The 27,348-nt window shown below is 42.8% G+C and overlaps 1 protein-coding gene across 1 annotated transcript in view; it reads right to left on the bottom strand.

Annotated features, from left to right (window-relative positions):
* sesn3.S (sestrin 3 S homeolog) overlaps positions 1 to 7,842 on the bottom strand; it is a 79,218-nt gene extending 71,376 nt beyond the window's left edge. Inside the window, exon 1 of the mRNA XM_018250349.2 lies at positions 7,588 to 7,842. Within this exon, the coding sequence (XP_018105838.1) occupies positions 7,588 to 7,668 (81 nt within the window). The 5' untranslated portion in view covers positions 7,669 to 7,842. The remainder of the gene's footprint in view (positions 1 to 7,587) is intronic.
* Positions 7,843 to 27,348: the final 19,506 nt, after the last annotated feature.

The following is a 27,348-nucleotide window of genomic DNA, read 5'->3' as shown; positions in this document are numbered from 1 at the left end:
AATTCACTAACCTGCGGATATTTGCCAGCGACGGCTTTGCTCACATCACCACACTTCGCCAGGCGAAAATTTGCCGGGATAACGCTAATTCACTAAAATGCAAAGTTGCGTCCAGGGCGAAGTTTCGCTAGTGTTAATTCGGCAAGCAAAGCGAAGTTGCGCTAGCGTAGGCTAATTTGCATACCGCTGGAAGTTCTATTTCAATGGAAGTATATGTTGCAGCAAATACATTACACTACACAAGCCCAGGGAACCTTAATAAAAGAAAATAAAGTTGTTATATTGCCCTACACATGAGCCCAGTTAGGAAATGTAGGGGGGAAGCCGGGTACCCTAAAGAAAATTATGATCTTTTGCAGCCTATCACCCTGAAATGGAAAAGACGCTAGAGTTTTTTGGGACTTAGAAAATTTTTGAACTATTTTTTGAGGAACTCCTATCTACTCTATTGCACTTCGCCTGGTCTGAGGTGGCAAAGGCAAGTCTGGCGCAAGAGGGAATGTTCAATAAAACCCGCATCTTAGTGAATTTGTGTAGTTACGTCCATTGGACAGAACGAAAATTCGCCTGGTGTTAGAGTGTGAAGTAGCGCTAAAGTCTCCTTCGCTAGCGAATTTACGCCTGCGTCCCTTAGCAAATCAGCAAAGTGCCAAAATGACGTCACGCTGACAAATTATCGCTAACGTTACTCACTACGCCCTTTAGTGAATTTCCCCCTATGGGAGATGTTTACTCCATAATTCGGAACTTTCTGGATAACTGGTTTCCGGATAACGGATCCCATACCTGTACTCCAAAAAACCTCTGCTGGATACAGTATATTTCCATTTGAAAATCTCACAGAAATAATACGTGTCATTAGTCTTCCTGTAATCGCTGTACTCTGAATCTCCAGCTCCCGTATACTTGTCACCATTGAAAATTCACCTGAATCTTTCAAAAATGGGTCAGGGGCCCTCGGGGCACGATAAGGGGATTCAAACAGAATAACCAAGCTGTAGAATTTAGAGCATAAAGCTTTATCTGGTGAACAGTACTTGCAGGCAAAGCTTTAGCAAACATAGTTACTATTGGTCAATGAGTTCTCCACTAAGGGCAAATTGAATATACTTTTACATACGGGGCGATTTGGGCCCCTAAGCAGCCCTGAAGCAGCTCCTGTGATACTGCCCCCCCCCCCACCGTGGCCACATACAATGAGGCGAGGGCCCCACTGAGCCTGGGGACGGAATGTGATTAGCAGAAGATTAGCGTGTGTGTAGGGTGTGAATTTTTGGCTGTGTTTAATTAAAAAGTTAGAGATACTGTCATGGGAAAATGTTTTTTTTCAAAACGCTACAGTTAATAGTGCTGCTCCTGCAGAATTCTGCAATAAAATCCATTTCTCAAAAGAGCAAACAGATTTTTTTTATTTTTAATTTTGATTCTGACATGGGGCTAGACATATTGTCAGTTTCCCAGCTGCCCCCAGTCATGTGACTTGTGCTCTGATAAACGTCAGTCACTGTTTACTGCTGTACTGCAAGTTGGAGTGATATCACCCCTTCCCTTCCACTCCAGCAGCCAAACAACAGAATAATGGGAAGGTAGCCAGATAGCAGCTCCCCAACACAAGATAAAAGCTGCCTGGTAGATCCAAGAACAGCACTCAATAGAAAAATCCAGGTCCCACTGTGACACATTCAGTTACATTGAGTAGGAGAAACAACAGCCTGCCATAAAGCAGTTCCATCCTAAAGTGCTGGCTCTTTCTGAAAGCACATGACCAGGCAAAATGACCTACACACCAATATTGCAACTAAAAAAATGTACTTGTTGGTTCAGGAATTACATTTTACGTTGTAGAGTGAATTATTTGCTGTGTAAACAGTATAATTTATAAATAAATCAACATCATAAAAATCATGACAGAACTTTAACTGCATGTTATGAACTGGCTCCACTGTAACTAATGCTAACTAAAAGACAATCAGTGCATTGACCCTATCACTGGACTCGCGGCATCAGCACTGCACAGCTTTATTATTGTGAATTCCGGAGAAACAAGTTTGAATGACTTGTCACCTTATTTGCAACTGTAAGCTGCAGCCTCGTCTCTCGCAACTACAAATTACAGGGGATCAGTTGATTGACAGAATCCAAACAATTCAGGTAATTCTGATACATATCCTATAGCATACCTCCCAACATTTTGGAAGTAAATAGAGGAACAAAAAAAATTTTTCCGCATGTAGCGCAGCAATTTTTTGACCCTTTCTGTGGCCACACCCCCTAATTACCATGTTTGTTTTCCAAAATTTGAAAATATTTCTCCTTATCTAAACTGTGTTTTTGTGTCTCAAAATTGTTACAAAGTATCTTATTTGCACCTGTTACCTGTTCTGGGCTCTCTGCTAAAAGCCAATTAAGTGAGAAACTTTGTTTCTTTTTCTGGCTGTTCAGTGCAGAGAAAAGAGGGACTTTCCAGTATAAATGAGGGACTGTGGGTTGAGCTGTCAAAAGAGGGACTGTTCCTCCGAAAAAGGGACAGTTGGGAGGTATGCTATAGATAATGCCACAATGGGCAATACTGGTATTGTGACGTCAACATGAGAAGTTGGTGCTGAGAAACAATCCCTGGGGGCATCTCTAAGGGAATCTGAGTAGGCTCATTCTGATTGGCCGTCTGACCAGAAGTGAGTCAAGTCTCGAAATAAGAGCACTCACAGGATGGAACAGGGATATGGAGCTTGCAGCTGTTTTGAGTTACTATTTCCTTGGTTAAGAAGCAGACTAAGGCTGTTGGGGGGGCTGGGAGTTGTACTTCACAGCAGCTGGAGTTTGACATGAATGCATTAAGGCGACACAAGCTTAAAACAAGCAGCCTTCTATCACAGTGGAGGCTAACGTCACATGGCTGCCCATGAGTTGTAGTTTCCTAGTTGCTTTCCATATTGTAGATGCAATTACATCTTGGCAAAAAATGTTATTACGATTTAGATCAGCAACTGGCAACCTGCTCCCCACCCACCACCCAGATGTTGCCGAACTTCAAATCCCATACTGGCAGCAGCAGCCAAAACCAGGTGCATTAGGGTAGGTCTACACAGACGTTTTTGGCGCGATCCGAAGAGCCGCGACAAAACGCATGCGACGGAAATAAGGTAAGAGATAGAAATATCTGATGAAGCTGCAGCATTGATCCGACGTGACACGACTGTCAGATGCAGTCGTGTTACGGCGGATCAACGCTCCGACTTCATCCGACATTTCTATCTCTTACCTTATTTCCATTCATCGCAGCACGTCGGATCGCTCCAAAAACCTCCGTGTAGTCCTAACCTTAGAAAAGGCAACGATGGGGACTAGCTGCCTGTGTGGCTCTGGCAAAAAGGGTAAGTTGAGACTCTATACTTAGCTTTGTGTTGTTTATTTTCCTTTGGATTAAGGGTAACGTATGAGGGCAAAGCTGCTTTTCTGCTAAGCACATTCTTTTGTATTTACACTCAGGAGGGGGAGTATGAGGCTCAATTTATCCAAATGAGAACAATGTTCACTAAATTATCAATAAAATACTCCTATATCCAATGTAAGTATACGATTCTCCTGTCACGTCATTAACACTGCAGGTACAGTCATGTGTAACTAAGCTCTGTGTTGACCGCCAAACGATATGGCAGCTCCCACTTATATGCCATTCAATAATTACGGATAATATCATATGTGCACACTATCCCTTGCACAGGATTGTGGAGTTGGCACTGAACTATGTAAAATTGCTATACTGGCAGAGGTGTAACTAGATGCTACTGGACGACACAGCAAATTAATTTTAAGGCCCCATCAGATCCAAAGATTGTCCTGTTTTACTTATATATATTGAAATTGCTCCAGGGTCTTCGTTCCTCTGTAGTTACGCCCCTGTATAGTGGGCATTTGTCTATCATAATAATGGGGTAGAGAATACTGGAAAATTAAGAGAGAAATGGTGGCACTGGGGCTCATTTATCAACACTGGGCAAATTTGGGCAGTAACCCATGGCAACCAATCAAATTGCCGCATTCATTGTTTTACTTGCAGCTGGCTTTAAAATGCTAAATACTGATAGGTTGCTATAGGTAACTGCCCATGGGCAAATTTGCCCAGTGTTGATAAATGAGCCCCAGTGTTCCTGTGCCAGAGTATTTTTTATAGAAGAGGTAGACTAACCCAGGGCAGTGTTGGTCACTGGTCCCAAACAAAATTGGCATTCCCAGTGATATAAGCTTTCCTTGTCTTTTAAAAAAAGAAAGAAACTTGTAATAATGTTTGTTTTCCAGTATAATAGTGCCAAAAGCAAAAAAACTTGAGGAGGGGGACATTCCATGGTAAGTACTGCCTGGCAAACACATACATATTCATCAACATTATTATTTATGGAACAATTAATGAAAAAGCAAGGGTTGGTAAAAGAAAAAGAGTACGGTTAGAAGGTTCTGCTCAAAAGAGCTTACACTCTAAAATCAGCATGAAATAACAGCTGGCATTAAAGGGGAAGGATAGCAGCTGCCATATTATCTTAGTATGACATCACTTCCTGCCTGAGTCTCTCCCTGTTCACACACAGCTCTGGGCTCAGATTACAGCATTGAGGGGAAGAGGGGAAAATGAAGGGGGTGTGGGAGAGAGGAGCAAACTGAGCATGCTCAAGCCAAAGCCCTGGAGCTTTAAGCTGAAAACAGGAAGTCTGATACAGAAGCCCATGAGTACACAATAGAAGGAAATAAATGGTGTGTTTATTTTGACAGAGGACTCAGAGCAGCATTACTGTGAGCATTTACTGGTGTATTTATATAGACCTTTTTTGATAAAACTTACTTAATTTTAGCCTTTTCTTCTCCTAACATGGCATGTGTGAGTCAGGTAGGTGAGTACAAATACAGGTATAACAAATGGGTGTTAAAAGCTGACATGCCTGTAATACATTATACTGCTGCTCCTTATGCAAGATAAACAACTTGCACACAAACAGCCTCTCCCATTGGAGGTTCTTGTACCAATCATGTAACAGAGATATTTGGCTTGGGAAGGGCTCCAAATAATAAGGCAAGCCGTGTGTGAGCAGGGTCTATGAGAATGAATTCAACCCTTCGTGCAAAGCTGCAAGAGACAGCAGGGCCCATTTATTAAAGGTTTTTGAGTTATTTAGCTTTGTATTCAGCAGCTCTCCAGTTTGCAATTTCAGCAATTTGGTTTCTAGGATCAAAATTCCCCCTAGCAACCATGCGTTGATTTGAATAAGAGACTGGCACATAAATAGGATAGAAAGGTGAGTAATACAAACAAAACAGCAATAGCAACACATTTGTAGCATTACAGAGCATTTGTTTTTTTTAGATGGGGTCAGTGACCCCCATTTGAAAGTTGTAAAGAGTCAGAAGAAGAAGGAAAACAGGTGCCCTTTAAGATTTCGTTTACATTCATGGTCAGGGGAGTGCTATCAAAAAGCCTCCTTCCTTTCATTTACATTGCAGCAGTCCTGCCCCGCTTTACGGCTGACATTCTACCTATCTTTATAACCGAGCATGCAGAGCACATTGGTCAGGAATCCTGTCTGAAGGATAGATTACAGAAAGATTCCCAGTTGTCAGAATAAAAGCGAGCAGGGCATTTCTGAACCAGAGAGGGGCGACAGGCAAAGAGGGGCGTTCAGACCATCGCCATTTTCCACCTGATGAAATCACAATCAGGATACCCTGCGAGCCATTCACCTCAACAGGAATTACTGGCAGAGCGACAGAGATCAGAAAGCTCAATGTGAATAAAGAATTAACTCCTTGGCACAGTGCTGGTGTATAGAGATAAACCAACACTTATACGTCTTATTTTTTACTTTTCAAAGGGACATTTGGGGTGAGAGCATTTAAAAGTTTCAGACTGATTCAACCAGAAACCCCATCAATGGCTTAAGAAAACAAAAAATAATTTTTAGAGACTTTTAAAAGGTTTTCTCCAGAACAGACCAATCATATCACAGGACATGTCTGTCACGTTGCAGTCGGCAGCGAGCATTACATCTAGCAATATCAATAGGAGCTCTTAAAGGGCTAAGCCACCAACAATATCTGCAGGAATCTAATTGAAATAAAAGTACAAGGGATATTGTGTAAGAGTTTTTAGTTGTATGGCTGGAATGTTGGGAGTTGTATGGCTGTTGTATGGCAACAAGGATTGTTGGGAGTTGTACGGCTGGGATGTTGGGATTGTTGGGAGTTGTACAGCTGGGATGTTGGGAGTTGTACGGATGGGATGTTGGGAGTTGTACGGATGGGATGTTGGGATTGTTGGGAGTTGTACGGCTGGATGGCTGGGATTGTTGGGAGTTGTATGGCTGGGATTGTTGGGAGTTGTATGGCTGTTGTATGGCAACAAGGATTGTTGGGAGTTGTACGGCTGGGATGTTGGGAGTTGTACAGCTGGGATGTTGGGAGTTGTACGGCTGGGATGTTGGGAGTTGTAGGGCTGGGATGTTGGGAGTTGTAGGGCTGGGATGTTGGGAGTTGTAGGGCTGGGATGTTGGGAGTTGTAGGGCTGGGATGTTGGGATTGTTGGGAGTTGTACGGCTGGGATTGTTGGGAGTTGTATGGCAACAAGGATTGTTGGGAGTTGTACGGCTGGGATGTTGGGAGTTGTACGGCTGGGATGTTGGGAGTTGTACAGCTGGGATGTTGGGAGTTGTACAGCTGGGATGTTGGGAGTTGTACAGCTGGGATGTTGGGAGTTGTACAGCTGGGATGTTGGGAGTTGTACGGCTGGGATGTTGGGAGTTGTACGGCTGGGATGTTGGGAGTTGTACGGCTGGGATGTTGGGAGTTGTACGGCTGGGATGTTGGGAGTTGTAGGGCTGGGATGTTGGGAGTTGTAGGGCTGGGATGTTGGGAGTTGTAGGGCTGGGATGTTGGGAGTTGTAGGGCTGGGATGTTGGGAGTTGTAGGGCTGGGATGTTGGGAGTTGTAGGGCTGGGATGTTGGGAGTTGTAGGGCTGGGATGTTTGGGAGTTGTAGGGCTGGGATGTTGGGAGTTGTAGGGCTGGGATGTTGGGAGTTGTACGGCTGGGATGTTGGGAGTTGTACGGCTGGGATGTTGGGAGTTGTACGGCTGGGATGTTGGGAGTTGTACGGCTGGGATGTTGGAGTTGTACGGCTGGGATGTTGGGAGTTGTACGGCTGGGATGTTGGGAGTTGTAGGGCTGGGATGTTGGGAGTTGTAGGGCTGGGATGTTGGGAGTTATACGGCTGGGGTGTTGGGAGTTGCAATCAGCAAAACAACTGCAGGGCTGTAGGGAGGACTGTTATCATCATTCACTAAAAATCTGGGGGGCCCTGGATTCCTCCTGCCTTGCAAGGGGCCCCTTTTTATTTCTAACTGGTCCTATTTAAAATGAAAAGGGACATTAATGCGGCTGTAAGTGTCTCAGCCTGTAGCTTTACTTATTCAACTTCCCTGAAGGAAAAGCTAAGCATGCTGGGAGTTGTAGTGCAACAAGAGCTGGAGAGTGAGAGACTCCAGTCCATAGGGCACATATGTGACAGTATCAGTGTATCAGACAGAAGAGAGACACCACTCACCTTCCTCAGCGCTCTCTGGCAGTTCCCACAGATGAGAAAGTCGCTGCTGTCACACAGGGTCTGGCTGTTGCGCCGGTTCATTTTGTCTCAGATGGTTCTTTAACCCCTTACCGGTTCCCTCTCCGGCTGCGGCTTCAGAAAAGAGGGGAGCGCAGCCTGACTGCGGGTAGACCCAACACCGACAGAACGATGAGGGGAGGACCGACATGTCCGCTCTCCAGCAACATGACTCCCGGGCCACGCCCCCACTAGCACCAAGAGCCCCGCCCTCAGAGCGCCTATATACCATGAGCTGCTCGCCACGCCCAGTCCCTTCCCAGAGAAGCCTTTGGAGGCGTGAGGTACCTTATGTTCCGCCTATTTTCCATTCTACTCTTCACTGATTGGGACATAGTTCTGAGAAGACGCGCCCCCCGGCAACTTCTCCATAGAGCCAATCACGAGGCAAAAAAGAGAAAAAAAAAGTACCGACCAATCATGAGTACAGAGGGAGGAGAGCGGCAAATGCTCCCGCCCCCTTCAGCTGAAAAACAACAGACAAAGGGAAAAAAAAGTGGTTTGAGCTTATTCTATGTGGTGACACAGTTGTTATTTGTAGCTGCAGTTTTGTGCTTCCTCAGCGACGCATTCTCTTCAGCAGACGCACTAGTCTCAGTAGCTGATACCTGAGTGTCATTAACCAGGGCCTTTGCTTCAAGTGTCAAGAAGTTACTGGGGCTCTTAAATTCAAGATTCTTGTATATGCTTTGAAGTACACTGGGCCCTATAAACTCATGGGATCCATTCTCTTGCCCCTAGGGTTGCCACCTTTTCTGGAAATAAATACTGGCCTTCCAATATATCTTTTTTCCCTATTAATAACATTGGGATCAACCATCATTTTTACTACCACTGACCCAGGGTTGCTAGATCTAAATTTCTAAGTTGGCTACAAAATCAGCCCAAAACTAGCCAAGAGGCACTTCAAACGTAGCCCAAAAATAGCACAATATGTGGAGTAAAAAAAGTCTAAAAAAATAAATGAATATTTGTAAAAATATAACTGGTGTGTTTGCTTCAGAAATACAACTATATTTTATATTAACAAGCTGCTGTGTAGCCATGAGTGCAGCCATTCAAGCACAGGATACACAGTAGATAACAGATAAGTACTACTATAGTTTATATAAACAAGCTGCTGTGTAGCCATGAGAGCAGCCATTCAAGCACAGGATACACAGTAGATAACAGATAAGTACTACTATAGTTTATATAAACAAGCTGCTGTGTAGTCATGGGGGCAGTCATTCAAGCACAGGATACACAGTAGATAACAGATAAGTACTACTATAGTTTATATAAAAAAGCTGCTGTGTAGCCATGAGAGCAGCCATTCAAGCACAGGATACACAGTAGATAACAGATAAGTACTACTATAGTTTATATAAACAAGCTGCTGTGTAGCCATGAGAGCAGCCATTCAAGCACAGGATACACAGTAGATAACAGATAAGTACTACTATAGTTTATATAAACAAGCTGCTGTGTAGCCATGAGAGCAGCCATTCAAGCACAGGATACACAGTAGATAACAGATAAGTACTACTATAGTTTATATAAACAAGCTGCTGTGTAGTCATGGGGGCAGTCATTCAAGCACAGGATACACAGTAGATAACAGATAAGTACTACTATAGTTTATATAAAAAAGCTGCTGTGTAGCCATGGGGGCAGCCATTCAAGCACAGGATACACAGTAGATAACAGATAAGTACTGCTATAGTTTATATAAACAAGCTGCTGTGTAGCCATGGGGCAGACATTCAAGCACAGATACACAGTAGATAACAGATAAGTACTACTATAGTTTATATAAACAAGCTGCTGTGTAGCCATGAGAGCAGCCATTCAAGCACAGGATACACAGTAGATAACAGATAAGTACTACTATAGTTTATATAAACAAGCTGCTGTGTAGTCATGGGGGCAGTCATTCAAGCACAGGATACACAGTAGATAACAGATAAGTACTACTATAGTTTATATAAACAAAGCTGCTGTGTAGCCATGGGGGCAGCCATTCAAGCACCGGATACACAGTAGATAACAGATAAGTACTACTATAGTTTATATAAACAAGCTGCTGTGTAGCCATGGGGGCAGCCATTCAAGCACAGGATACACAGTAGATAACAGATAAGTACTGCTATAGTTTATATAAACAAGCTGCTGTGTAGCCATGGGGGCAGACATTCAAGCACAAGATACACAGTAGATAACAGATAAGCACTACTATAGTTTATATAAACAAGCTGCTGTGTAGCCATGGGGGCAGCCATTCAAGCACAGGATACACAGTAGATAACAGATAAGTACTACTATAGTTTATATAAACAAGCTGCTGTGTAGCCATGGGGGCAGCCATTCAAGCACAGGATACACAGTAGATAACAGATAAGTACTACTATAGTTTATATAAAGAAGCTGCTGTGTAGCCATGGGGGCAGCCATTTCAAGCACAAGATACACAGTAGATAACAGATAAGTACTACTATAGTTTATATAAACAAGCTGCTGTGTAGCCATGGGGGCAGCCATTCAAGCACAGGATACACAGTAGATAACAGATAAGTACTACTATCGTTTATATAAACAAGATGCTGTGTAGCCATGGGGGCAGCCATTCAAGCACAGGATACACAGTAGATAACAGATAAGTACTACTATAGTTTATATAAACAAGCTGCTGTGTAGCCATGGGGACAGCCATCCAAGCATATAATACACAGTAGATAACAGATAAGTACTACTATAGTTTATATAAACAAGCTGCTGTGTAGCCATGGGGGCAGAGAAGTTCTGAACAGTCCTATTGTATACTACAGAGCTTATCTGTTATCTGCTGTTTAACCTGTGACTTTTATCCTTTTTTCAAATTTGAATGGCTGCCCCCATGGCTACACAGCAGCTTGTGTTTATAAACTATATTTGTGTTTCTAAAGCAAACACACTAGTTTTGCCAGCACATGGCAGCAGTCAATTATATTTTCATTACCCTAAGACACTTTTTTTTCATAACCTGCCAAATTTTGTCAAATGAACATGGTAGTTAGGGGGTGTGGCCACAAAATGGGTGTGGTCAAGAAAAATTTGCCTCACTACGCACGACAACTTTTTTGTCCCTCTTTTTATTTCCAAAATGTTGGGAGGTATGCTTTTTTTCTTGGTGCAATACATAAAGCCTAATATAATGCAAGCAACACAAAATCAGTTGACTGCAGAGTCACTACCACAGGACTGCTGGAGAACCTGTTTGGAAGCAGCTTACTATAACTTTTATATAGTGTTATTGACTGTACACAGCTGTTGGAGAAAGGATCTTCCAAGAACAAATCAGTTGTTCTTTTGTTGCCTGAGGCACAGGGAGACTAAGTGAATAATCTTTCTATGAAATCCCTCTCCTGTATCTGTCAGGCACTAATGGCTGTTGAAATGTCAGATTTGGAGGTGCAGCACAATAAATAATAAGTGAAGGGACATGAGCAGATGAATTTCAAGTCAAGCCAAGACATGACTGTTCTAAAAGTGTTTGCATATGAGCATTCATTTATTATGCAGTCCGTACACTTGGCACTTGCACATTAAGGGGTTAATTAACCCTCGATATTCGACTGCCGAATTGAAATCCTGCTTCGACTACGAATATCGAAGTCGAAGGATTTACCGCAATTCAAAGAATTTTGATCCATCGATCGAACGATTTTTCTTCTACCAAAAAAAGATAGCAAAGCCTATGGGGACCTTCCCCATAGGCTAACATTGACTTCGGTAGGTTTTAGGTGGTGAACTAGGGGGTCGAAGTTTTTTTTTTAAAGAGACAGTACTTTGACTATCGAATGGTCGAATAGTCGAACGATTTTTCGTTCGATTCGAAGTCGTAGTCGAAGGTCGAAGTAGCCCATTCGATGGTCTATTCCTTCACTCGAGCTAAGTAAATGGGCCCTTAACTGTAGTCAGTGCTACTGTCAGGGCCAGGTTTACATAGCAGACGCCCCTAGGCCAAATGGCGTTCATCGCCCCTGTCCCCTCCCCTTTAGTTGAGCAATTTTTATCATTAAGACCGGAGCAATGGGGATTTGCGCATGGGAAATTAAAAAAACTATTGTGTCTCCTGTGCATCCCCAGTGTTTCTGAACCAATACAGGTGTGGTTGGGCAGCATGCCGCTCCCTAAAATCTTGCCACCCTAGGCCCAGGCCTTGGTGGCCTTTCCACAAATTCAGAACTGGCTACTTTATTCTGTGCCTTGAGCCGTATTCAAAATCCAGTGCAGCTCGCAGCACAATGGGGCCCTGAGTGGTCATTAAGTGCATGTGTCTCTTACCACTCTGTTTAGTGGAAGTGCTGTCATTGTAAACCGAAAGTGCCATCATCGGAAGTAGACGTGATCAGAAAAAATGAGTAAAAATCGTTACTGAGAAGACCCGCGACCCGCAGAACCGCATCTTTACCCACACCCGGAACTTCTACCCGCAACCCGCAGGGTACCGCAGGTTTTTGCAGGTAACCCGCAGGTACCCGACCCGCTGCAGGACTCTAGTTCAGTGCAGGAGATCAAAGAGAAAGTGGTGACTTTCCAGTACAAATGCAGGACTGCGGGTTGAACTGTCAGAAGCAGGACTGATCGGCTCAAAATGGAACAGTTGGGAGGTATGCATTTGTATATAAAATGCCAGTTAATTATAGTGCAATTGAATTGTTCAATAGTTAATAAAATGAATGACATTCACTTCCATCATTTTACAAAACTCCAGTGCCTGCCATGTTCCTCAGAGTAACCTGCGGGCATCAGGCCAACTCGCTCCACATTGAACCTAAAACATCATGATGGTGCCATGCTATTTGTCATATGGAGTGAGGAAGAGTGAGTTTGATTGATCACTTCAGAGAACATGTTCACACTTCTCCAGACTGGCACTTGGCATTACACATCGTTTGTCAGGTTTCTTTAGGTTCTTGCCCATAAACAAAATCATGGTCCCAATGAATTGTTGTGCAGCTGCTTTCAGACACAGGGTGGCCTCTGGTAGTCAATGTTCTAGCTCTAGCACCTAAATTGGCCATACTGGGCAGCATGGTGGTGCAGTTGTTGGCACTTCTGCAATAGATTCCTAGGTTTGATTCCAGCCAGGGCAGTACAGATATGGGGTCTGTTATCCGGAAATCCATTATCCAGAAGGTTCAGAATTACGTAAAGGCCATCTCCCATTGACTCCATTTTATCCAAATAATCCAATTTTTTAAAAATGATTTCCTTTTCTTTGTAATAATAAAACAGTACCTTGAACTTGATCCAAACTAAGATATAATCAATCCTTATTGGAAGCAAAACCAGCCTATTGGGTTTATTTAATGTTTATATTATTTTCTAGTAGACTTAAGGGATGAAGATCCAAATTATGTAAAGATCCATTATCTGGAAAACCACAGGTCTTGAGCATTCTGGATAACAGGTACCACACTTGTATCTGCATAGCATTTGCATACACTAATATGGCGTTGGTTCCTAATAAAACTGACCAGAGCATGATATTGACCTTAGACTGTAAGCTCCACTGGGGCAGGAAATTATGAAAATGATGCATAATCTTTGTAAATTGCTGTGTAATATATAAACAAACAATAATAATAATAATAATAATAATAATAGCGTATCTGTATACTTTTGGCCATTTAGTGTATGTGCCAGCAGGGATAGGGTTTCCAGTCAGCACAAATGAATGAATAACATGTAGTTAAAATTGTGCTAGAGTATGCAAAGGGGTTAATACTGAGAAAAAAAAATCAGGATGGTTGGAATGAACAAAGTTTGTGATTCACTGCTGTATTATATAACATGGCAGGTGGCAAGCGGGCAGAAATGAGTGCTCTCGGCTCCTTTCCTCAATATCTCTCCTGATTCAGCCTGTGCCTTCCAGTTCCATCCAACAAGGCAAATGCAGTCATTAAGCAGATACGGATTAATATAAGCGGAATTTGTACCAGCAATTTCACTGTGGATTGTGTATAATATATTCAGCTTGTTCTCATCTGCTGGCCCATAGATCCCTGCAAGCACATTTGGTACATCCTAAGGTATAAAATATAATCTCAGCCTGGCATAAAGCAGGCGTGCAGGGCATAGAACACCTCATCATGAAACAAATCCCTGCATGCAGCATTGGTAGTCTTAGGGCTCCATCTGGAAAGAGCGTATATATGCTCCTCCCCTTATCTGCATGGGTTCCTCTGGCCACTCTGGTTCCCCCCCACATTCCAACATGTAGGGGCAGATTTATCAAGGGTCGAATTTTGAAGTGCAAAAATTGTCGAAATTCGACCATCGAATAGGGTAGTTCGAAGTAGAAGGATTTTTAAAATCGTACGATTGTACGGTGAAATCCTTCGAATGGAACGATTTAATCGTACGATCGTATGATTTTACCAAAAATCCTTTGATTTCTCAAAACTTGCCCAAACACTCAAGATAGGTTATAGGAGGTCCCCCATAGGCTAAACAGCAATTCAGCAGGTTTAAGATGGCAAAGTCGAACTTTTTTAAAGAGACAGTACTACGATTTTCGAAGTCGAAGCTTTTCACTTCGAGTCAAAGTCGAATTTGGCCTATTCGATGGTCGAAGTATCCAAAAATTACTTCGAAATTCGACGTTTTTGAAATTCGAAAATTCACTTCGACCCTTAGTAAATGTGCCCTGTAGTGTCAGACTGACCCACTGGAATACCAGGAAAACTCCAGATGGGCCCTGCTGTCAGTGGGCCCTCTTGCTTCTAACCATTTGGCCAATTTCATGGTCATTCTCCATTTCTTTTTGAGAAAAAAGAGAATTCATTTTGGAAGAACAGAGTATAAGTAAGAAAATTTAAATGACTAGCAGAATAAAGAGTTTGAGTGAGGAGAGGAGGAATAATAGTTTGGAAAGTGGTCCAACAGTCTAAGGTTTTCTGGTGGGCCCCTGGCATCCCAGTCTATACATTGCCATCATACTAGCTAGTGAATGGGCTCCTGACAGGATCAGAATGGGCTAGCAGGCCCTGGCCTTCATGGGTCCCACTGACAAGGGTTGCCACCTTTGCCGGTGGCTAAACCCCAAACAAAGGGGGTGGGGCAGATAGCATTGTGGGTGGAACAGTGATCTTGGGGTAGGCATGATGACATCAGAGGCAGGGTTATTACATCACTTATATGCAAATGGCTGGATTTCTGTCCAGTTTTCGCAATGTTTTAAATGGGACAGAAAGTTTTGAACAGCCCTTTGACAAACGGAGATGTCCAGTTGAAACCCACACGGCTGCAAAACCTACACGATGAGTAAGCCCAATCCCTTCACTACAGATATGGGATCTATTATACAGAAATCAGTTACCCAGAAAGCTTTGAAATACAATGCTTATTTAGAAAAACAATTTCTTATCTTTGATTAATTTGCTTATTTTTTTCTGCAATAACAAGAAATCAACTGCACTTGATAACAACTAAGCCATGTCAAGCTAAGTATCTTGGTGTTCAATTGGTTTTAATTTATTGGTCAGATTATTGTTCGGGTTTCACGAGGCTGATAACGAAACAGAAAGTTAAGACCTGAACAGGCCTTAGAAAAACCGAACTGTTCGGGTCAAAACCGAACAGGTGGCAACCCTACCACTGACAATCCCTTTTTGCTTTGCTGTTGCCTTTGCCCCTCATGGGCTGTTGCTCCCCCGAAGTCCTGCCTCCCCAATTGCAACAAAAAATTATAAGGTACTTGCAAAAGGGGGAGGGGCTTGCAGTGGGTGAGCGAGCAGGGCCCTGGAGGGTGTGTGGGGGCCACTGGGTTAGCAGCCCGGGTGGGCATTGAACACCTCAATCCGACCCTTGCTCTTGCTAAAACTGTTAGGGTTAGTTCACACGAGGAGATTCGGGGAGATTTTGTCACCTGGCGACTAATCGCCTTGTCTTCTAAGCGAGAATCTCCCTGTTATAATGAAAAGTCGCCTGCGCTAATGCACACGCGATGATTCGTTTTCCATAGTCCCCCGAAGTTGCCTCACGGAGACTATGGAAAACGCATGCCACGTGTGCTTTAGCGCAGGCGACTTTTCATTATAGCCTATGGGAAAGCACGCTGAGGCAGTTCGGGGAGATTGTCGCTCAGAAGACGAGGCAATTAGTCTCCAGGCGACCAAACTTTCCTGAATCTCCTTGTGTGAACTAACTGGAAGTACTTGAAAAGGTTCAAAGCCAGATAAGCTGTGTGAGTCAGCTCTAGGGTTGCCATCTTGCTTGTATTTCACCGGCCTAGCCTAAGGTTGCTAGCGCCACCCTTCTGGTTTTGAACCAGACAGTACAGTTTTCGCACAACCAGTCCAGTTCAAAAACTGCCTGCAAAGATTTCAAACGTCTGAAACCTGGACAGGACTCTTCACTGATTGATGAGGAGCTCAGTGGGAGGAGCACCTGATGCCACGCCTCTCCTCAGTGCACTGATGTCATCACTCCGCACTTTGGCGCCAAATTAGAAAATAAAAGGACGGCAAGGACCTGGGTTCAAATGCCCGAATATAGGTTCAACTCCTGGGTGTGCTATAATTCTTTAGTGGTTGTTCCTAAATCCTGACCTTTGTGCTTAGACTCCTGACTAGTTACCTGCCCTGACCTTTTTGCCTGGATATACTATGTACCTTCTTTAACCTTGGATACCACAAATTGGGTTTTTTGCATAGAGCTTCCTCCTTGGTCTCAACTCCAACCTTACAAGAGCCACTAGGGCCTGACAATAAGCCAGTCACTGGCTTCAGTGTCCCCACTCTCTGACATCACAAGTCTGCCCCCTAAAAATCCGCCCCACCTCTACTAAACAGTGGAAATGAAGCAACACTAGCCAAGACCAGTATTGCAAATTTACCAGCAATGTATTTGCCAGTAAATTTGTATTTACCTGACATTCTGCCTCTAGCGCACCCACTATCCCCACTTCTGGGTCCACCTTTTCTCTTAGGGTTGCCACTTTCTGTGATGGGAGGGGTCATGTTGTCACAAGGGCAATTGGCTGATCACAGTGTCAATCTAGTCCTGCTCAGTTTTACTAATTTGGAAAACCGGGCAGGCAGTTTTGATCTGAAAACCGGGCTGTCCGAGTCAAAACTGAACAGATGGCAACCATATTTTCAGCAGAGATTGGAGAGATGATGTACATTGTGAAAGAATTGGTTGGTTCAGGATTAAGGGTAATTGTGCACAGAAGTGATGTACAGAGTCAACTTAAAGGTACAGTTCAGTGTAAAAATAAAAACTGGGTAAATACATAGACAAAATAAAAAATGTTTCTAATATAGTTAGTTAGCCAGAAATGTAATGTATAAAGGCTGGTTTTGGCTAACTAACTATATTGATTTTTTTTTTTTCACAGTTTATCTATTTACCCAGTTTTTATTTTTATACTGAACAATTCGTTGAAAGTCTACCTGCACCCAAGCTTAACCACCTGCTCCCAAACTGACCTGGCAAGGCACCATACCTCCCAACTGTCCCTTTTTCGGAGGGACAGTCCCTCTTTTGACAGCTCAACCCGCAGTCCCTCATTTGTACTGGAAAGTCCCTCTTTTCTCTGCACTGAACAGCCAGAAAAAGAAACAAAGTTCTCACTTAATTGGCTTTTAGCAGAGAGCCCAGAACAGCTAACAGGTGCAAATAAGATACTTTGTAACAATTTTGAGACACAAAAACACAGTTTAGATAAGGAGAAATATTTTCAAACTTTCATAACCTGCCAAATTTTGTAAAACAAACATGGTAATTAGTGGGTGTGGCCACATAAAGGGGTGTAGTCAAAAAATTGCTGCGCTACGTGCGGGAAAAAATTTTTTGTCCCTCTTTTTACTTCCAAAATGTTGGGAGGTATGGCCAGGCACCTCGATTTACAGACTCGTGTCTGCCCTTCACCCTTTGTGATGTCACAGATGGGATGGGGCGGGTGTAGTCTATAAATAGAGGTTCCTTGTTGGGTTTGGAAGGGCACAGGTTAGGAGCTGATATAAATAGAGGCTTTGGGAGACGGATGATTGTCAGAGTAAGGTTATGAGTGAGGAGGGTAGAAGGGAGAGCTCAGCCTGAAGCTGCCTGTTACCAGCAAACCATGTAAAAAAATCAGCTTGAACCTGTCCAACTTGCAGGTCCTGCAGGTTTCAGCTCAGCCCACACATCACTAGCACACAGAGCAAATGACATGAACCTATGGGTGCACTCGTTGGTCATATGATTATTACTTGAAAATGCTGACTAATAGCCATTGCCTGATCCATGAATGCTCCCATAGGTGCAGGTGATTTCTATAGGAAAGAAAGGGAGGAGATTTTGAGTGATTCACTGCCTCCCCTGTCAAGTTGGAATATTCTTGGTGACAAAATATTACAATTAGTCAGAGCTGACTCATACCTCCTGCCTGTCATTGGAACTGTTCAGGTACCTCCAGATATTTATCCAATGCTGGGTATCCCTGCACAGGAAGCACATTCCTATTAAATAAATGTAATATATACATGCAATGCCTTTGGCAATACTATAAGTACATATTCACACACTTGAGTAAATGACAGGTCCCCTTTAACATGACTTGGATTTCTAGAACAAAATGTATATTAATGCAATAGACAAGAGCACTGTAAATTGACGTTATTCTGAGCCTTCTTCCCAGAATTCCATCTGGTTTGCATTCAAATATGTAAATAAGTAAATAAAAAGTCTAAGTAATATCATTTTTGAGAAACTTGTTAGCTTTCTGTTCTGTGAAAAATATTACTTAAATACTGATATATGAGAAAATGTATATTTTTATATTTACACATCTATTTATGTAACCTTAACGTAATAAATATCTGTAGGAGCTGTTTGTTGACAGTGTCTTGAGATCTACTGATCATCAGCTAAAGATCTACTGGTAGATCCCGATCTACCTTTTGGACACCCTTGCAGTAAATCAACCATCGTCCACTCCTGCTCTTCACTACCCCTGCGTAATATGTTGGCGCTCTATAAATACATATTAATAATAATAATAATAATAATAATAATAATACCGCCCCTCTAATCCTTATGTGCAGGTCATCAGAGAAGGCAACACCGTTATGTTCCTAGGTCTAGCTAAGGTTTAGGCATCATTTGGCCTTTGAAATACAACACCCAGCTTCCCACTTGGTTAAGCTTACAAGTTTCAGAACCCCAGGAGATCCTTGAGTTACCAACAGGTCCAGGCTGACAGTTAATCTAGGGCAGGCAAATAGCCGCTCCTCGTAACTTTAAGAGCCAAATTTCCGGTCATTAAACCACAATTGCGCTGTCTGCACTAGCGATGCGCATCAAAGGAGCCATCTCAGGTGGCATGAGGCATAGAATCGCCCCCGTTCTAGGGTTCCCTTGCGTCAGTGTGAGCACTTTCGGACAGTTCATCAGAGCAGGCTGCAGGTTGCCAAGGAACATGTAAGGATGCAAGTCCATTTTCTGTACAGCATCAATTCACTTACCTTTGTTAATGAGCCTTTCAGCCTTCCTTAATCCTTATATATAGGAATGAATATACTGTATGATAAGCTGACATATTAGTCAGCAGCAAGAGAGCCCTCCTAATACACAAGCATGCTCACCCCCAGCAGGAACCAAACCAATCATCCTTATAATAATAATAATCATAATCATCTAATCATTTATAATCATCCTTATATGTAGGAATGAATATACTGTATGATAAGCTGACATATCAGTCAGCAGCATACCTCCCAACATTTTGGAAAATAAAAAGAGGGACAAAATAGTTGCCGCGAGCAGTGCAGCAAATTTTTTTGACCATGCCTAATTTTGTGTCCACACCCCCTAATTACCATGTTCATTTTACAAAATTTGGCCGGTTATGAAAGCTTGAACACATTTCTGTGGGTTTTTTCAGTTATTACAGTTTTGCTAATGAAGGTGAATTGACATTTAGGGTAGGGACACACTGGGCGATTTGGGGAGATTTAGTCGCCTGGCGACTAATCGCAGCGACTTTTCTCCCCGAATGCTTCCCCTCTCTCTGCGCCTGGCTAAAATGAAAAATCGCCTGCGCTAATCACACGCAGCGATTCGTTTTCCGAAGTCGCCCGAAGTTGCCTCACGAGGAAACTTCGGGCGACTTCGGAAAACGAATCGCCGCGTGTGATTAGCGCAGGCGATTTTTCATTTTAGCCAGGCGCAGAGAGAGGGGAAGCATTCGGGGAAGATTGGTCGTGGAAAGTCGCGGCGATTAGTCGCCAGACGACTAAATCTCCCCAAATCGCCCAGTGTGTCCCAGCCCTTAAGTTGTGAGTCTAACTTCTCCCAAGAAACCTGTTATCTTATATTGTTACAATTACTTATTTGCTTATCTCAAAATTGTTACAAAAGTATCTTATCTGCAGCTGTGGCTGTTCTGGGCTCTCTGCCAAAAGCCTATTACATTAGAAGCATTGTTTCTTTTTCTGCCTATTTAGTGCAGAGAAAACAGGGACTTTCCAGTACAGACTGCGGGCTGAGCTGTCAAAAGAGGGACTGTCCCTCTAAAAACTGGACAGTTGGGAGGTGTGCAATACACAAGCGTGCTCACCCCCAGCAGGAACCAAACCAATCATCCTTATTATAATAATCATGTAATCAATTATAACCATCCTTATATATAGGAATGAATATACTGTATGAAAAGCTGACATATCAGCCCTCCTAATACACAAGCGTGCGCACCCCCAGCAGGAACCAAACCCATTCTATAAGACAGCAGCCTGCAGCACACATAGGGTTAATAAATCCTAATGATCAGATTTGTGTTTGTTTTAAATGTCATTTGCTTTTAGTACAAACACTAACTGCTCCTTTGCACAAGTTTAGCCAAGAAGAGGAACAAGCGAGCGGCCTCACACGATTTCCACCCGGCAACAGGGAGACGTCAGCAGCAAGCGAGGACCAATCACAGCCCCAGCCAGAATCGTATGAGCTAACGCTGTATCCTAGCAAAACAAGTACGGCGAACCCTACGAGTGATTAGCATTTGCTTTTCTCTCGCATATTGTGCACCGAAAGCCTCTCTTGCTGCTGGATATGCTAAAGGGCAGTATGAGGGTTCATAACACCGACTTCTACATTTAAGTTTCAGAAAGGTTGTATCTTTTTCTGGCATCAGTGCAGGAGATCAAAGAGAAAGTCAGGATTTTTTTAATAAAAAACCGGGACTGTGGGCTGAGCTGTGAAAATGGGGACTGTGACGTCAGAAAACGGGACAGTTGGGAGGTATGGCTCCGAATGTCAGCATCAGAGCATCTGCCATTTTTCGCCACAAAACGTTACCCCTGCTAGGGGGTGCAAGATATAAAATATTACAAATTGAAAAAGGAGTCTGGTTCCAGACTAGGGTTGCCCCGTCTCTGACCCCCTGACCAGTGGGTTTTGGAAGAGCTGTCCAGGTCAAAACTCCCTACCTGGTTTTCCAAATTACAGGAGAACCCCCATTTTATGTTTTTCAGGGGACCAGCAAAAAATGATGTAAAATCCAGGAAAATGTAAAATCAGGGAAATGTATTATGCATAATATATAGGTGGGGCCACAAAACAACAATGTAAAATGAGGGGAAACTTAAAATCAAGGGATGTAAAATTGAGGTTCCACTGTAGTAAAATTGAAGAATGAGATTGACACATTGATCAGCCAATTGTTGATCGCCACCTCATAGCCCCATCACATCACCACATAGTCCTGACCCCTGGTAGCATGCCACTGATGTCACCCACCCTGTGACATCACAGACCTGCCCCATTATGTCACTGCCCTGCACCCAAACCCGGAGTTTTTAGAAGAAAAAAAAAGAATGGTGGCCAAAAAAGTTACATTCTGGCAATTATTAGTTGGTATGCTACTGATTAGCATTTATATTACTTATAATTTTTGAGTTATTTAGCTTTTTATTCAGCAGCTCTCCAGTTTGCAATTTCTGCAATCTGGTTGCTATGGTCCAGATTACCCTAGCAACCATGCACTGATTTAAGAGACTGGAATATGAATAGGAAAAGACCTGAATAGAAAGACTAGTAATAAAAAGTAGCAATAACAATTAGGGATGCCCCGAATCCACTATTTTGGATTTGGCGAACCCCCGAATTCTTTGTGAAAGATTCGGCCGAATACCGAACCAAATCCAAATCCAAATTTGCATATGCAAATTAGGGGTGGGAAGGGGAAACATTGTTTACTTCCTTGTTTTATGACAAAAAGTCATGCAATTTCTCTCACGCCCCTAATTTGAATATGTAAATTAGGATTCAGATTTGGTTCGACCGGGCAGAAGGATTCAGCCGAATCCGAATCCTGCTAAAAAAAAAGGCAGAATCCTGGCTGAATCCAGAACTGAATCCTGGAGTTGGTGCATCCCTAATAACAATACCTTTGTAGCGTTATATAACATTTGTTTTTAGATGGGGTCAGTGACCCATTTGACAGCTGGAAAGAGTCATAAGGAAAAAAAAGGAAAATAATTAATAAAAAACTATAAAAAAAAAAACATAATAAAGACCAATTGAAAAGTTGCTTAGAATTAGTTAACTCAAAAGTAAACCAACACTTTAACCCCATACTACTTTGTAAGAAGTTATTAGCCTTCTAACTGCCCAAGCCCCCTGGGGGAAAGCCCTGCTAACTATGGAGGATGGGTCCCCAATTAATAAATGCTTCAGTCTGCCTTAGCCACACCCACTAATGTCGGAACAGATCTGACCCACTCTTTGGGCTGGTATATTTTAAGTCTACTAGAAAATCATGTAAATATTAAATAAACCCAATAGGCTGGGTTTGCTTCCAATAAGGATTAATGATATCTTATATCTTAATTTTTAAAAATGTGGATAATTTGGATAAAAGGGGGCCTTTCTGTAATTTAAGAGCTTTCTGGATAACGGGTTTCCGGATAACGGATCCCATACCTGTACTGCAGGTTTGCGAGGCTGAAATATAACCACATGTGCCCGTGGTAGGAAAATAAGTATGTAAGGGCCACTAAATGATGTAAATATATTAAATAATACTGCTCTGGGCATTGTTGTCTACAAAAATCTGTTTTCAAACCCTGACAGCAGACAGTTGCTGCCAAATAATTTTTCTTGCTGTAGGGATCCAAAAATAAGTCAGCACATTCCTTCTATGGTGCCATCTGCTGGTGACAGGCTGTATTGCAACATATTTAACATACCAGAGGGTTATGGCCGTGCTGTTTATTTTAACCCTGCTATTAGCAGCAACAAAACACCAGGAATCTCTGCCACCTGTTTGATACAGCAAGATCTGCAAGCAGCCCCCATTCAGCGACTGCTACCCAAATACTAGCGCTTTACCTCAAGCCCTTCATTAATTTGGTTGCTTTCATTTTCAAAACTGTCATATTTTTTCCGTAACCCTTACTCTAGTAGATGTGACTTACTATGACCTTGTTATACATTTGAAAGAGCTGTGCCATTTCTGTATTTACACTTTGCTTTTTATTTAGAAGAAGACATGACATTTATTACCAATAGAAGTGCAATCATTTTGCTCTCATTTTGGCTCAGCCGATTTATGACTTGACGGTTTGCACGACACTCTATTAAAGGAGAAGGAATACCATTTTACACTTGGAGTGCCAAAAGTTAGGCACCCCCAAGTGATTACTTTTACTCAGGGCAGCCATCAGGGGGGGAGAGTTGTAGGGGGCCCGAGGGTAAGGGGGGGCCACGGCCATGCCACACTTACTTGATTAGCCGGGCCCCCCATCTTTCTGAGAGCTGCTGACTTCGGGAAGGCATGGACATTTAAGGGGCCACCAATTTTCTTATAATGTGTGTGTGGGGGGGGCCTGGCCACCAATTCTCTTTTCTCATGTGGGGTCCTAGCCACCAATATTTTTTAATGGGGGGGGCCCTGGCCACAAATGTTTTTTTTATGGGGGGCCCTGACCACCAATATCTTTTTATTTTTATTAACATGTTGGAACCCTAGCCACCAATATTTTTTTTGTTTTTTTACTGTGTGGTGGGGGGCGGACCTGTAGGTGGGGCTTGCGGTGGGCGCAGCCCAGGGGGCCCAGGAAATGTTGTCGTATGGGGCCCTGTGATTTCTGATGGTGGTCCTGCTTTTACTTACCTGAAACCCCAGGCTCCTATCAGCAGAAAACCGTCTGGGGTTATTCCAGTGAGCACCACTGAGAGATCGTCTTCCGGCTTCTTCCGTTTTTAAATCTCCCAGGGCCGACGCATGCGCAGTAGAGTGAAATAACCGGCTTCTTCATTAAAGTTCGGCTTTTCACTCCACTGCGCATGCGCAGCTGCAAGAAGACCCGAAGAAGCCGGAACAGGATCGCTCCGTGCAGGGCCCACCGGGACTACTGTCCAGGGCCCCCTCTGACCCCCCTACTGTGACACGCCCCCCTACTATGACGCGCCTAAGTGAATAGGTGCCGCACGCATTTGTTGAATCAGATCAGGAGAGGGGGCTGGCCCGGCGGGGGCCCATTTAGTGTCGGGGCCCACTGGGTTTTTTCCCGGTGTCCCGCCGGCCAGTCCGACACTGGCTCCATGGTGCTCACTGGAATAACCCCGGTGCAGTTTTCTGCTGATAGGAACGCCAGCCCAGGGTGTCAGGTAAGAAGTAGCCACTTGGGGGTGCCTAACTTTTGGCACCCCCAAGTATAAAATAGTGTTCCGTCTCCTTTAAAAGCATTACTCCATGGTATGTGGTTCTTTCTGATAAACCGGTTGCTGTTTGTACCTGTCACGCATGCAGAATTGAAAAACAGAGGCCGCAGACAGATCTCTGGCTCAATGTTATTTGCTCCCTGCCCCAATCAATTTATTCTTTTGAGAAAGGGAGATAGCGTTACCATCAGCTTATTCACGGACTGTTACGGTTAATGGGTTCAGAGAAAATAAGAAATTGAAAACCATTAAAACTGAATGTTGAACATTTATCTGTCAACAAGTAGGTGGATGCCAAACATCCCAAAAATTCCTGTTGGGACAGGTTTCATAATGGTGGGGAAAAGGGATGTGTTTAATTGTTAAAGAAGTGTGGCTTTTTGGGAAAGGGGCATGTCAAAAGCAGGTTATCAATATCAATTTATATACCATGAAAACATGAGGGCAGATTGACAACAGATTTATACGTAAAACCAACAGATAAAAATATTCTGTTACTTTATTCTTCATTTCCTCCACCGCATATTTAACATTCAGTACCGAAATCACAGTCCTCCAGAATAAGGAGGATATTGTCAGAGAAAGAAAATTGAACTGAAAGGTTGGATGAGATGGAAAATATATTTCTAACTAGGGGTTACCCCCAAAAAAACCCTAGAGAAATGTAAGAGGGAAGTGACAAAAAAGAATAGGAAGATAGACAAAAGAAAGACAGGATAGGAGAACATAAGTCTGATAGTTTTACAACAGATTCCCAAACCCAGGAGAGGGGAAGATAGAGTTCAACTACTACTTAAATGTGAAGCAGGGTGGATCTGTAGATTGGAGACTTTAGCTCCTAAAGGAATGAATAAAGAATACAAACTCAGTGCAGTGATATAGATATGACACAGATTGTTTTTAACCACTTTAAGTTTATTAATTTTAAATTGTTTTTAATTATATTGTACTCTTTGTTCTCTAGAGAACATCATCCCGTTGAACACGCAGGAGTTACAGAAATAAATTGAGTGTCTTATAAACCCTGTTTTGTCATGATAAAATATAATGTGGAAATCAATTGTTACAAAATGTCTAGTATATGTAATTGTTACCCACTTATGTATGGATTATATTCAAACCATGGAATATGGATGCGTTAATACACGTAATTCTTGGTGATGGCCACTAGTTGATATGGGTATAAAAGGAAGTGCTAACGATACTTTGTCAGCTTGAAAAAGGACCTCCGGTGTCCGAAACGTCGCTATGCTACACTTGTAATAAAGGCGGTTTTATCGCAAAACTGGAGTGCTGCAACCCTTATACATTCGAAATTGGAGGTATGTGAAGGTGAACATATTTTATTGCGGGCACCCTGTGTCTGAATGTACAAAGTGTGCTGGATAATTTCTGTGATAGTGCCCCCATGGCTACACAGCAGCTTGTTTATATAAACTATAGTAGTACTTATCTGTTATCTACTGTGTATCCTGTGCTTGAATGGCTGCCCCCATGGCTACACAGCAGCTTGTTTATATAAACTATAGTAGTACTTATCTGTTATCTACTGTGTATCCTGTGTTTGAATGGCTGCCCCCATGGCTACACTGCAGCTTGTTTATATAAACTATAGTAGTACTTCTCTGTTATCTACTGTGTATCCTGTGCTTGAATGGCTGCCCCCACGGCTACACAGCAGCTTGTTTATATAAACTATAGTAGTACTTATCTGTTATCTACTGTGTATCCTGTGCTTAAATGGCTGCCTCCATGACTACATAGACAGCTATATATATATATATATATATAAACTATAGCTGTGTCTCTGAAACAAACACACCGATTCGTATATTGTTCTGCCTTTAAGACACTTTCAGTTTTTGGCGTTACTGTTGTTAATCAGCAATTCTTCTGCTACATTTTTTCAGGAATCAGAACCAGCAGTGCAGAGAATATAAACAACCAGTGCCAGAAATGCATAGCTACTGTATCAATTGCAATTACATTTACAGATAACTTTAATCCATTTGAACATTTTTCATTGACGTATACTGGAAACCTGCTGAAAATACCACTCTCTTTCATTGTCCAATAATAAGTTGGGTGTTCATCTGCTTTAATCAAGCATAAAAGCTTTACGGTACATCTGTTTGGTATAAGCCCTTCCATATTTCCATAATGAAAGTCAATCCATATCCTGCGTCCCTGTGAGTGTTGTGGAAAGGGTGATGGACAAGTCTAACTTACTTTATAATAAAGAAATTGGTGATGGGGATTAAACCTACTGAAAAGTGTCCATGGGATAAGCGGAGAGGTTTATCCTTTTCCTGCAGGCTGAAAGCACAGAAATAGTCCACTGTCTGCTCAATGTTTTGTTCACTGCATTTTGATTGTGGCCTGTGTAAGGTCAATGACTCTTTCGGAAATTAGAAAAACATGGACGGCGGCCCAGCTCTCATCCCGCTGATAAAGCAGTTCCTCGGAAGTATTGCAGGGACTCTGATAATTGCTTTCAGCGAGCTCTGCAAACTTATATTCTTTGTTGAAATATAATGTAAAATTGGATTTCCAGGGGCAGCAGAGCGGAAGGAACGGCAACAGCCATCAGTCTGCCTTTGTGTTCTGTTTTATTTCTAATGCACAAACGAATAAGCCAAAGCAATGCAGAGGGAAATCAAAGTTCACTCCCAAAACATGAAAATAATAAGTGAAGAAGCTTAGACAGTAGTACAGTGTTCAGTGTAAAGTAACTAGACTTGTTGAGTGAATATGTTTCACCGCTCATATGGTGGCGAGCCGCTCAACAGTTGTTTTAGACTTATCACTACAGATTCAGACCATACTTTATATCATAACCTGGATGAATAAAAACCTTCATAGACAGAGTAGAGTAATGTAGCATCTCCATAAGCAGAGTTGGACTGGTCCAGCAGGACACAGGGAATAAACCCGGTGGGCCCCGGCCCTCGTGGGCCCCCACCGGGCCAGACCCCCTCTCCCGATCTCCTGGCCCTAAAAAAAAAGAAAAGTTGCAGTGCCACGCAGCGA

This window comes from Xenopus laevis, chromosome 2S (assembly GCF_017654675.1).
Source record: "Xenopus laevis strain J_2021 chromosome 2S, Xenopus_laevis_v10.1, whole genome shotgun sequence".
Classification (NCBI taxonomy): domain Eukaryota; kingdom Metazoa; phylum Chordata; class Amphibia; order Anura; family Pipidae; genus Xenopus; species Xenopus laevis.
The sequence above is the reverse complement of the archived record's forward strand: the minus strand, read 5'-3'. Positions and strand labels throughout refer to the sequence as shown.